Raw genomic sequence first — 12,807 nt, forward strand, 5'->3', positions numbered from 1 at the left:
AAGAGAATGGAATGTATGGGAAAATGATTACTATTATCAAATAAAAACATCTCTTCATTATGGAATCATATTGAAACAGCTTCATTAATACATACATATTAGCAAAATCATTATTTATATAAAAGGTTGTTGTTTATATTTTGATGATGACGTAAAGACATTAGTTGATAAATTATTTTGTTGTTAGTGATGTCAGCCTGAACATTGCTGATATTCAACAAGCATTTAGGGCTTAATAAACACGATAGCTTGGATTTAAAACTAGAGATCATGCATTTGTCTGTCACCAGAATGAAACCTCTCATGACAGTCTTCATATAAATCATTTAATCATCCAGTTATTTTTTTTTTTATTTTTTTTCCCGTTTATTTACATACAAACAAACATCAGAAAAGATTATTGCAGTGATTCCAGCAACTTCCCCCAAAACATTTCATTTCCTGCAGGATCTTTAGACCACTCAATATATGTCATTGACTGAAGCAGTAGGCTTAAAGGACCATTCAGGTGACGAGAACTAACGTCTTCTAGCATCACTAGAACCAGCGACGACGCGCCCTGTTCAAAGAATCGATTCTGTGCCATCAACGTTTCAAATTGACACCATTGACTCTTTGCAAATTCATCAGTCAGAATGAGTATCACTTTCCTACTCAGTTGGATATTTTCTATGATGTTATCAATGATCAACCTCCCTGCACTGAAGTCTCGTTCGTGAAGGCAAAGTTTCATATTATGTTGAGCTTCAAGAAATTCCTTTAACTTTGATATAACCCAGATACGGTCCGTAGAGTTGTAGGCTACAAACGCGTCGTAGACGAAGCGGTCATCTCCTGGAATTTGCTTGTATCCTTGTTTTGCGCGTAGCAGGTAGATGTAGTATTTGATATGCCATCTGTTCCTGTAGAGAATGACAGCTAGAACGGCTAGAAAAACAAGAACACATGCACATGAAATCAGTGCAATGGTGAGTGTGGGTAGAGGGTGACACTCGCGATACGATGGATTATAATTTGACAGCATTCTGTCTTTGTATTTGGAAGGTGACTTGCAAAAGTAGACTTTCGGATATGTCTTAACCTTGTAACTGTTCTTGTTGAGCCACTTCCTAAACCAGTATAACTCACAGGAACAATCAAAGGGGTTGAAAGCAAGGTCAAGAATTTCAATTTGTTTCCAAAGAAATGTTGGTAAAAACGATTCATTCAAATGTGTAATATGATTGTAACTTAATATCAACGTTTTTAACGCTGTCGCGTTCTTGAACGCCACTGATTGCCAGGACGAAAGAAAATTCTTTCTCGCGTCGAGATAAACCAAATTCTGCACGTTTGGAAGAAAATGTGTTGGAATGAGCGAGATCTGTGAATTGAAGAGCGTCAAATGTTTCAGTTTCAGCAATGAGGAAAACAGTTTCCGCATCTTTTGTAATGGCCATTTGTAAAAGGAGACTCCTGCAAGTGTTAGAGAACTTAAATTTCCACAGTAATCGAACATATTGTCACTTACTGTAAATATCTTTTGAATGGTGCCAAGTGTCAGGTTTTGAAGGGACGTAGAATTGAATGCTGTTTGATGGATAATCAGACGTTTTGTGTTAATCATATTTAAAGATAGCGTTCGTAGTTTTGGGAAACCTGTAAAAGCATTTTCACTAATTCTGAAAAAATGATTGTTATCCATCAGCAATGTCTCTATGTTTTGTACACATAGTTTTGAGTGATTGAGGTGTCTTAAAGAAGTCATGAGATTCGCAGAAATCGACAGGGTTCGTAGCGCTGGCAGTGCCGCCGTTGTATAACTTTCCTTTAAGCAGAATGAAGGGACCTCAGTGAGAACATTCTCGTCGATATACAGTTCTTTTAACTTATATTGTACGTCAGAAAATGAAATCTTCCTGATGAAGTTTCCTGTTAGGATTAACTTCTGTAAATTTGGGCAGCTGTTCTTCAAACTGCCATCCAGAACCTTCAGACTGTTATCTTGAAGATTAAGTGTACGAATTGGCACGCTCGATAGGAGCTTTAATGTGCTGAAGTTGGAGAAGTGTAGAGAGGTATTGGATAAGTCGAGAAGCTGCAGTTTGGTTGCTGCTAGTGCTCTGAACACCTTAGTCGGGCTGGAAAATCGGTTGTCACTGAGGTCCAAGTTTACAAGGTTTACTGAATCGTTGAATGTGTCTCGGTCAATGTCATTTATAAAATTATGACTTAGTTTCAGCGTTTCGATATGGGAAGATACATTTCGAAACGTCCTTGATGACAGATTCCCGAGTCTATTGTTTGACAGGTCCAGTGTCCTAATCGTCACTGGAAGTTGTGGTACCTCCATAAGATCCAAATTAGAGCAATTCGCTTTAGTGAGAGTACACTTGCATGGAGGGCAAGTGAGTATCGACGATGAAAACATTGGGATGAACAGGCAGAAAATTACCCAGTAACGTACAGCAACAGGAGAGCACATCATGTGTTTTATTGTTGATTTTATTGTCGAGAAGAAAAACATACCTGGAATTCAAAAAATAATCATTGTTATTTCTGTTGAGTTTGATAAGTACAACATTGATAAAGGCTAACATAGCCAGTACAAGCTTAGCATATTGTAATATACAATTTTGTCAGCTAATATTTGCTTTTTGTTTTATTTTCCATTTTATAACTTTGAAGATTTTTGAAAACTAGAAAAAAATATGCGTGTCTTGAAGATCGATTTTTCACAAACCAAATGTTCTTATTGACAGAAGGTTATGTAAGTTACAATGCAGGTAAAAGAAAGTATTCATAAGACTGACACATTAAGTAAAGGTACGTGATCAGTTACATGTCGGAAGAAATCTGCCAACTTCCTGTTCTATATCTGTGGTCAGATTGTTTGCCGTGAATTCTATTGTCGGCCTCAAAAGGGATTCGTGAAAATAATGGAATTTGCCCAAATTTTGAGGAATATGGAACCAGGCCGGAAGGAGAACGGTTAAACATTATCTTTGACTAACTCCGACCGGAGATTAAGATAGAAATCTGTACATGGGTTGACTGAACATGAAAGGTGGTATGGTAGATCTGAATACATATATCAGTAGGGTGTCACTCGATTCGATAAACGGTGCTCATGATGTTATAAAGACGGTGTATACAGATCATGAACAAATCAATCACACTAACAATTATCATTGACATAACGATATCTTTTTCATGGAACATAATCTTTATCTTTGCAAGCTAAATGCTTATTATTGCGATCAAACGCGGAAAATAAGCTATATTAGGCTTATTTCTTTTATCTGTGCCGAGATTTATCCATTCAGGTTCCTTCATTCAATTTTCGATCGATTCTTAAAATATGAGTAACAATGAAACGTTAAGCAGTGTTTTCAAATAATTGGTAGGTTATTCACTTTGGCTGTTTTCCCTTTTTTAACTTGTTTAGATCCCTAACTTCAGCTTTCAACTGATTTCTGTTAAACTTGGCAGGGTTCTTCAAAATTACATGATGTTATGCCGTTTTTATTGAAAACCCTAAGAAACGTTTACCATATAGTGATGAAGTTTAATTCTTTGTTTGACTCTACTGTTTTTATCTAAATTTGTTTAAAAATGTGCTATTCACCTGTGTGTCTTTTACAATATACAAACATATGTATTCAGCTAGTTTACATACACAAATACGAGTAAACAAATTGTTGTTCATTATTTATGAACAATTGCGAATTCCTCTTCAATATTATAATGATTATAAAAAGGAAATAAAAGCTCACCTACCCAGACTGTCATCAACTCCTTCTATAGCCGCCGGCCTGGAATGTTTGACAAGCACCTGGTATGGTGCTTTTATTCGATAACAACATTATCATATACATCATAAAAAAAACTTCCTGGTTTGTGCTCACGTGATAGTTTTTTCATAATTTTATAACTGGAACGTATTACAAATTATAATAATTTCCTGGCAGACGTATATGTAAAGAGATTTAAACTTCCTTTTTTATATGTCCATACAGACATTGTCGTAATTAATCTACTGGAATATTGTGTATGATTGTTGATGGTTCAATTATGACAATTAATCCTATCAACACAACGAAAAGTTCAATCTTTTATCATTTGAAGTCTTCTATTCAAGATGTGAAACATCACGCAATTAGACAGGGCGGCTAACAGGAATCTAAACAACGACGAAACAAAATGACATGTAAACGGAATTATAATTCAAACACAAATTCTACAAAACTACGGAGAAATATTAACAAAAAAGACAGAGGCTCCTACAAGGAGACTAAAGTCATGTGTTCCGGAAGAGTAAGCGTTTCATCGACGACACATGTCAATCTTGATCTATCTCAGTAAGTAATGTCACGTTCCAAAGAGAGAATAGGGTAATGAGAGAACAGGCACAAAGAGCGATATCTAAAAATATATCACTTTGAGGACTGTAAAACTTCCCTATAATTTTCATCACTCTCTTGAAACCATATGTAATATGTCTATTGTCGATTTCTTCAATGAAAATCGTGATACTGCGAACAGGTTCTTGAATACTGAACCAACTGCGACATGTTGCGACACCATCAGTTGGAGATGGAGAGTGTTGCTCTCAAGAAACGGAAAATTCACAAAAGGAAAAGTGAAATCATCAAGCTAAGTATACTTCTTCATGGAAAGTTTCATTGAAGAAAATAAGATCGAAGTATGCGGTTGATGTAGAGGGTCTGTTGTGCCAGTCTTATTTCTTATTATTTAAAGACAAGACGTCAGTAATTTATCCTAAATTTCAAGGACTTCGCAAAGTATTTGTGAACTTAAGAATGCTAGTTATGTCTTATTGCGCTAGATACAGAGAAATAGCACATTTGCTTCGAGCTTGATCATATATATGAAAATCCTCTATGTAAAATACAAAAAGTACAAAACCATTACTAAAGTAAACACTTTTTTTAATTTTCGAAGTAAACAAAAGCAGTAAAAATAAAAAATATGTATGTAAAATAAATAAAAGACACTGAACATAGCTCATTCGACACGGGACATTACGAATATTGATGTGATGTACATTCAATAAGCGGGAAATATATATCACTATGTATTATTATATAAACGATGCATGATGAAACAAATATAATTGCTAATTATGAAGATCTGCTCCTGTACCGAAGACGAGAAGTTTGATGACATGAAAAGCGATAATGAGTGACAGCGGATATGGAATCAAAGATCGTCCTGAAGAGACCCGACATGAGAGGGTGTCAAACCTAGAACAAACAAAGCAGGTCATGTGATTTAGTGTCATACTTAATAACACTATACTACTTAGAACACGAGGCGTGTGATTTGCATGTAGAAATGTGAATAACATCTCTATATAACATTGAGTAGTAGGTAAATGTGGATATCATGAAGAGGAGCTAATTAAACCAAATCGATGTTTACAAATATATGCTATTAAAGAGGAGTTGAAATATTTGGAATATAACATGTTTCAAAAAGATGTGTGTGTATTCACTGATATCAAGTCTCACCTTCTATTAGTGTAGTCGTAGATTAAAAGAATGTTATTTGTTTAAAACAGTTTGGATAGAAAAGATATGACATGATGTGGAATCAATATACAAATTAATGTATGGAGGCAATGCTATTAGAGTAAGTAATAAAAACAATTTGAAAAACCGTATCTAATCTCCATTTATAACATAAAACGAACTTAAGACTGTCACGGCTGTTCGCACCTCGATACTCCAGGGACTAAGCTCAATATCGCTCTTTCAGTCTACCTGAAACAATTCCTGGCAAAATTAAAGGCACAAGTGAAGTAATTTGATTTGTCTAGAGCGGGCCTCGGGAGAAAAACGACATATTCTACATTGGTATGCTCATTTGAAGAAGACAAAGGAGCGACATCCAACTTCAAATCCAGTACAAAATACCGTTATGCGACCTCGAGATTCGTTTGATGCACTAATCTTCCCGTCGTACCACAAGGTATCGCACCAGAAATCTTCAATTTTGCCATATGTTCCAGGGGTAAGAAGAGCGAAAGTGATCATAACCCTTAGTTTATCGAGGAAGGTTGTTCTTTAAGTCGTTCGTCCATGGTTGATATTAAAGCTGGACTAAACAATGAAACTGTGACCCGGAACAATCATAATCTACGTATCAAAGAGAGTGAAAAAGAAACACGAATTTGAAAGCGAACAGCTTTTAGGAACGTGTCACTAGAACGTATTAATGGATACTCATACAACAATGTATAGGAACATATGTATTAGTAGTGGGGATGTGTCTTGGTTGATATTTTTTCATAGTAAGCAAATACGGGTTTAATTATGCAAGAAAACACTGGTAAAGTTTAAGCTTAGACTTTTTTTATAAGTCGGCTTGTTTTTTTTTATTTTCACTGAAACTCAAAGTCCGAAGTAAATCGTTTGATATTAAATAGGTCATGGGACACACAAGTTCCTGAGAGCCAAATGGTAGGCGTCATCTAGAAATGACAGGTCAGTATAACCAGGAAAAATGTGACCATAATGATTCAAGAAGCATACAATATGCAAAGTATGTATAAGTTCCGGGAGATGATTTACAGAAATTATCATTTGGCAGAATCAATCTAAAGAATTATATAATGAAAGACTAGACGACGCAGACAATCCAACAAAATAATATCAGGACCTCGCGGAAGAAATAGCGGACATTGACATAATAGGACATTACATATGAAATACCTGTAAAGGCATTCTGTATGTGTAGTGTACCGATAAACTAAACAACAGCTGGGAAATAAAAATCGTTTAAATGAGATATAATAAGCTACACACTTATATCATAAATTAAAACATTAACTACAATTGTAAACTAAGGTTGATTGCATTGTTGTATACCTGAGCTATAAAGTAATAAATCATAATTAATCAGTCAACGATGTCATGGTATGTAAATAAACAATGAATAACAATGAGGAAATGTTTACATTTAAAACCATACAACGTACTTAAAGATCATTTTTGAGATTTCGATGTATCATGTTTCCTTGAGTTGACAGGTTTACTAAAATGTTTACCTGTCATATAGATAAATCTAAATAGGAATAAATAAATGATATCTCTATGTGATAAAATCTTATATGAATCAAGTGAAATGATATGCGTGTATCTTTGTTTTGTTTATACAGTCTAACCTCGTCAACTCGAAGAGGCCGGACCGTATGAAAACTTCCGACTTCTGAGTGTTCGAGTTAAACGACTTCCACTGTTTCGAATTAAACGATGTCTTCAAGTGACACCAGTTTGAGATAACCAGGTTCGACTATATGTATAACATACATACCGACTATATATCCCTTGTTGTTTCTTCTCATACTCTCTGTCTAAAAGGTAACCCTCATACCATCTCTTCTGGTCCTTAAATGGGTATTCAAACCCCGCCCGACAGTCGCAGCGATATGCTCCCCTTGTCATACCATAACCAGGTATTGCACGGCACTGTCAACACAGAGACAAACTTAATAGGATGATAACGTAAGAGATAAGCATATTCAGGCTTTGATTAAAACAGTGAACGTATTTGATAGTTAGTAAACATGCTATATACTGTGCACAGAGTACGATATACCAGTAAATGTTTCAGTTTTATTTAGCTGTGACACCTTCCTTTAATTCGAAAAAAAAACAATGTTCAAATAGTATTTGTTTATGATTTTTGAGATATAACAGTAACGTTGATAATAGCAGACATTAGATGACACACCATGCCCCACCAATGTTGTTATTACCTTGGTAGACTGGATGTGACACTTGGCTGTGTTCTTGAAAGCGTTGGCGATATAAAATGGTTGTGGACATTGGTTTATTTCCAGAAGATTCAATGGTACATCAACAGTCACCACACCACTGAATGTTTTATAAAACAAAAACATATAAATCATACAATCAAACAATTTTTTAATTATCATATCACTTGATTCGAACAACGTCGGGAATTTCTTCGCAAGAACACAAAGACAAATAATAAAAGGAACACATTAACACAGCCAACTGCTCAATGCTGGATGTCTTCAAAAGATGGCGGTAAACACTAGGCCTTTTATAGGTATGAATCGAACTGGTATATTTACCCTGCTACAGAGTACCCGTTATGACTGTGCCGTACACTTTAGTAGTTGTACCCTTAAAATCCATCTATATACGATATGACACGTTCTACTAGAAAATGTCAACCAAAATATAACTTCGGTTTGATAGCATTGTTTTCAGACATACAGTAAGGGTGATAACTCCCACTTAGTGGTGTTTGTTGCTCATGTCGATTTTATGTTGGTATTATTTACAACAGGTCACAGAGACGTATTACAAGAATAAACAAAAAATATCGAGGGCAGCTATATAAATATATTTTGTGCAGTTAAATAGTATAATGTAGTTTAAGAGGCTTTGTGCTACAATTATATCAATTAGGTCTTTTTCGCCTAACGGTTGACTTTCTATTTGTCTGTCACTAAACTTATATTGATATAGACTGTCTACTAGTATCTGATGACAGTTCAATGTTGAACTCCTAAAAGTGTCCGATACAAACACTCAGTATATGATAGGTAAGATACTTACGAGAACCGTAGCATTTGGAATGGACGCTCTATTCTAAAAAATGGTGATATGTAAGTCATAACCCAGTCGTCAATGTTTCCATCGCATCTAAACGTCGGCCCGATCCAGATTCCGTCAGAGTAGTCAGGTGCTTGATATGAAACTGGGAAATATTCAAATTTGACCGAACTACTTCCCTCTTGATCTGATCTCATCATCGACCTCATTTTGTAAGTCTTAAGAGAAGCAGTGTTTGTGCTCCAGCGTTCCCTTGCACGTCTGTACCATTGCTCGTCCACGTAAGGTCTCCTTAAACCAGCTGTGTCGATTGCGTAGCTTACTCCTTTCTTCTGGAAAGCAAATGGTCCGAAAAATTTCCTCTTAGAGCCGTCCATATTTTCAAATACATAAGGTTCATAATACACTCCACTTGACAAAATTTTATGGTCAGCCATAACGTTCGCGAGCACTTCGCCAAAAATGTGCTCCTGGTGTAATCTTCCCCCTCCTCTCATCCATCCAAATTTTTCATACGGGTTTATGTTTTGATGAAAATTATTGAGAAAATGTGCTAAACGTAGAGCAGTTCTTCCCTGAGATTCAAACTGTGTGTCCACGCCATACGCCACATCTCCAGAAAGATGCAAAGAACTTTCTGATAGAGTCATACAGTTCACAGAGGTAACCATCTTTATTTGTCGGAATATTGACATCATCTTATCATAGGCGGATTGTTTAAACTGCATATGGACAGCAGATCGCCTTCTTCTGCTTCCCATCTGTCCTTGTTTATAAGATGTCGTGTTTGTACTTATAACTTTAGATTCTTCCGATGTCATAAGTCGCGTGGACTCCACACCAATAGGTAGCACATGCAGATCTAGAAGATATGAAAATATTCATTTAAGAACAATAAAATGCCTATATAACGTCCATTCTATCTGTTAATGTTTTTGACAGATCGATTCATCTTGGGTCGCGTTGAATTCTGAGCTTGATCAATTTTGAAATATAGAAATTTTCTATTAAAGATTTCTGACTATGAGATATTACAGGACAAAATTTAATAACCTTTTCTCAACTAGATTTGTTTCCAAATTATTCACTTATCAAATGGCCTTCCTCTGTGGCTTTGCGTCAGAAAGACAATTGTATATGACGTCAATAAATTCTCAAAAAACATAGATTTAATATTTAAAAACAAAACAGAAAGGATAGTTCAATATGTATTGTGATATTTACAACGTCATGTCATACCATGAAATTAGCCCCATTGATATATAGAAGAATTTCTCTATTAGAACAGCAAATTAATTGAATGAATATAAAAGGCTTGCGTCAGCTATTCAAACTTACACTGAGTACGGATGCATGTAAATCCAGACATGTACTCGTCATAAGTTGCCTGCTCCACATTACGTCCCTTGTAATTCCGCTCGAAGAAGTGGGGCAAATAGAATCCCGACCTACAGGAACAGGTGTAGCTGTCACGTCGAAATCCTAGCCCTGATCGGTGTTTACACTGTCAGTAAATAGTAATAACCTCTTTAATCAATAATTGACACTATGTCTAGGACAGAATACAAATTCTCGACAGCATACTGATGGCTGCAGTATGGTTTAGATAACAAAGGACAAATAATGGAGAAAAGGTAATTTGTCATACGATTGTCAGTACTAATAAGACAATGGTCGTCCTCTGTTAGACATGTGATTCTTGTCAATATAAATAACAAAACCCATAACCAGAATTATGACCTGTATTTGCTGTGTGAAATTTACATTTTATTTGATTCAACTCTAATTAATTATGTTTATTAAGGAGATTATTAAAGTTAGGATGTCATTTATGTGACCTTCCTGTGACCATGATGTAACAAAATTAAATAAATGTGTTGAGACGTGACAGCACTTACCCTGGTGGAATCTCTACATTTAGCTATCCCTGCCAAGTAGCTGGGGCCTGGGTTCCCTATACCTACTGCACACGGATTGAAATCTATCTCCTTGAAATCAATGTCCATCACGATTACTCCAACAAACCTGAATGTGTAATTTGATATTTTTATACAATACATCTGTTTTGATTAGGAAATCGATTATATCTTACTGATACACTGTATATAAAGAAAATTAAGTTCTGGTCTCAGGGGAGTACAATGCCAGCGGTCAGTTTTTGAAGCGAGTCCACTTACTACATCGGACAAACTTTAAAAAGCAGTATAGTATCATTGTTCTTTAAAACCTTCTATAAATATTGCAGAAAAGCCAAACAAGAAAAGGGCAAAGAATATGTGTTTATTCTGAACCGTGCCACTATTCTAATGAATTAAAACGTGGTATGCAGGTTAGGCCAATCCTTGGGTACTAGAAGATTGAACAAATAACACACAAGTAAATAGCTCCTTGTAATACATATTTAGAGTAAGATGCAGTAGAGCCAATTAAACCTCACTATACAGCTATTTCGTCCATCTACGACTCGTGTTTAGGACCTAAATTTTGAAGTCTAGGAAGCGACTGGGGAACTCCAATGTAATCGAACTAAAATTGAAATTTAGATTTGGAAGGTGCACATGCCCAAAAATTTTGTAGTTTTCATATATGTGATGATTTTAGAAGAACGTTAAATATATTTGTAAATTTTTACTTTGAATCGTGCCTCATTGAATCTTGGGGATCAAAATTCACCAGCAGTGTTTATCACCTGCAGTGTTTATCACCTGCAGTGTCTATCACCTGGAGTGTCTATCACCTGCAATGTCTATCTCAAGCAATTTCTATCACCAGCGGTGTCTGCTAGCTGCAGTAATATTCATAAAATGAAAAGTTTTGAATTCAGTTAAAGAGCAGTGAAGCATTAACATCGGTATATTGTTCTTGATCGTCAGTGTTCGACAGTCAGAAACAATGTTTGAAGTGAAACGTGCAAGACATTTTAAAATTTAAGTGTAGAGGTGTTTTGAGTGAAAACTTTGTTGGCGTTTTGTTGTGTAAAAAGGTCAATACATAATACTTACCGAGGTCTACGCATGTGCGTCCAGTTCAGATATCTTGGCATGTAGTCAACAATTGGGGAAACGGCACTTGCTACCCACTTATTGGACTTGTTACAGTCAAAGTAAGGGCGTGTGAACCGTACCGGAAGAAGGGTGTCGTCATCTACTTCCTGTCCTGGGGAGTTGGGACCAAAGAAATTGAAAAGCTCAAATTCTTTATGTATAAATTTTCCTGTCTCATTAGAATACTTAATGCCGGTCCCGTAAGTGAATTTTTTCGCAGAATCCAAGAAAGCGTCATTATCCGGCAGCCAGAATTCATACCACGGGTTCATTTTGAATGACGCACTTGTGTAATTTTTCCCTGGTCCAGTGCCGACATCGTCTACAAATGCCACCTTCCGCGTTGGTTCACGGAGGAAGTTGTCCTGGTCCTCCGTATCGTCCCAGCGCCAGGCTTTTGGTCCAAATAGTGGGATTGTCGTGTTGAAGTCGCGCTCTGTGAACCAGTTAGGATAGTAACAGTTGTTGTCAAAGTATAAGGCACTTCCATTTATACCAGCAGGGTTGGCATTGACATCAGCGGTTACAGACATGTAAAGATAGTGGATGTTGGGTTGGATAGGAAAGGAGTCAGATGTGTTCATCTTCTGCAGAATATAACTGTAGAAGAAAGCTCTATTTAATGCCATATTATGGAGATGAAGTAAACTTGTTCGGTTTTTGTAGAAAATACGGTGCTTCAATTTATTGAATTTGGGGATTTGAGAAATTGTATCCACAGGAAACAGCATGTCGGATTTCGCTTTGGATCTACAGTTATCTTGGTGGACTGCAACCATCTTGTCGTCCAAGTCATCAAACTTATCTGGTTTAAGCCAATCAAACACGTGTGATGCCATACATGTGACGAAAAGCATCAATAGCAGAACAGGAACTACATCGGATATCATTCTTTGTGATCACGTGTTCTCCGATACAGGTGGGTAAATCTACACGGTGATATAGGTTCATATGGCCATGTTGCCATCGATACTCCATACATACGGCTTCCGGGGCTCTGAAACACAAACATACCATTGCCATATTTAAGCCCACCTCCAATCTAAGAACATTATAACCAAAAACAGACAATCCTAGTGATAACTAAACGACCCTCATCTCGAAGTCATGTAAGAAAATGGAACCTGCAAATAAGAATTGTGTTTTGTTTTTACTTTATTTTTTCCTTAATC

General features: G+C 36.2%; 2 protein-coding genes across 2 annotated transcripts; both read right to left on the minus strand.

Moving 5' to 3' along the window:
- Positions 1-397: 397 nt before the first annotated feature.
- LOC132563273 (toll-like receptor 2) lies at positions 398-2,467 on the minus strand. Its single transcript, XM_060228031.1, has one exon. It carries the CDS (start codon positions 2,465-2,467, stop codon positions 398-400), a length of 2,070 nt encoding a protein of 689 aa, XP_060084014.1.
- Positions 2,468-5,119: 2,652 nt separating this feature from the next.
- On the minus strand, positions 5,120-12,525 carry LOC132563267 (uncharacterized). The gene is made up of 7 exons (XM_060228026.1): positions 11,594-12,525; positions 10,490-10,616; positions 9,930-10,095; positions 8,595-9,453; positions 7,763-7,880; positions 7,318-7,472; positions 5,120-5,246 (listed from the first exon to the last, which is right to left on the minus strand). Exons 1-7 carry the CDS (start codon positions 12,523-12,525, stop codon positions 5,120-5,122), a joined length of 2,484 nt encoding a protein of 827 aa, XP_060084009.1.
- Between the last annotated feature and the right edge of the window lie 282 nt (positions 12,526-12,807).

This window comes from Ylistrum balloti, unplaced genomic scaffold, assembly GCF_031769215.1.
Source record: "Ylistrum balloti isolate Yb309-2 unplaced genomic scaffold, AGI_CSIRO_Ybal_v1 Utg371666, whole genome shotgun sequence".
Lineage (NCBI taxonomy): Eukaryota > Metazoa > Mollusca > Bivalvia > Pectinida > Pectinidae > Ylistrum > Ylistrum balloti.

Bases quoted from the DNA above. Each gene is read 5' to 3' on its own strand.
- LOC132563273 (XM_060228031.1), bottom strand. From the start codon at position 2,467: ATGATGTGCTCTCCTGTTGCTGTACGTTACTGGGTAATTTTCTGCCTG.
- LOC132563267 (XM_060228026.1), bottom strand. From the start codon at position 12,525: ATGATATCCGATGTAGTTCCTGTTCTGCTATTGATGCTTTTCGTCACA. The intron at 10,617-11,593 runs GTAAGTATTATG...TTACACATTCAG, and splicing joins ACGCACATGCGTAGACCTCG to GTTTGTTGGAGTAATCGTGA. The intron at 10,096-10,489 runs GTAAGTGCTGTC...ATTTACTGACAG, and splicing joins AATGTAGAGATTCCACCAGG to TGTAAACACCGATCAGGGCT.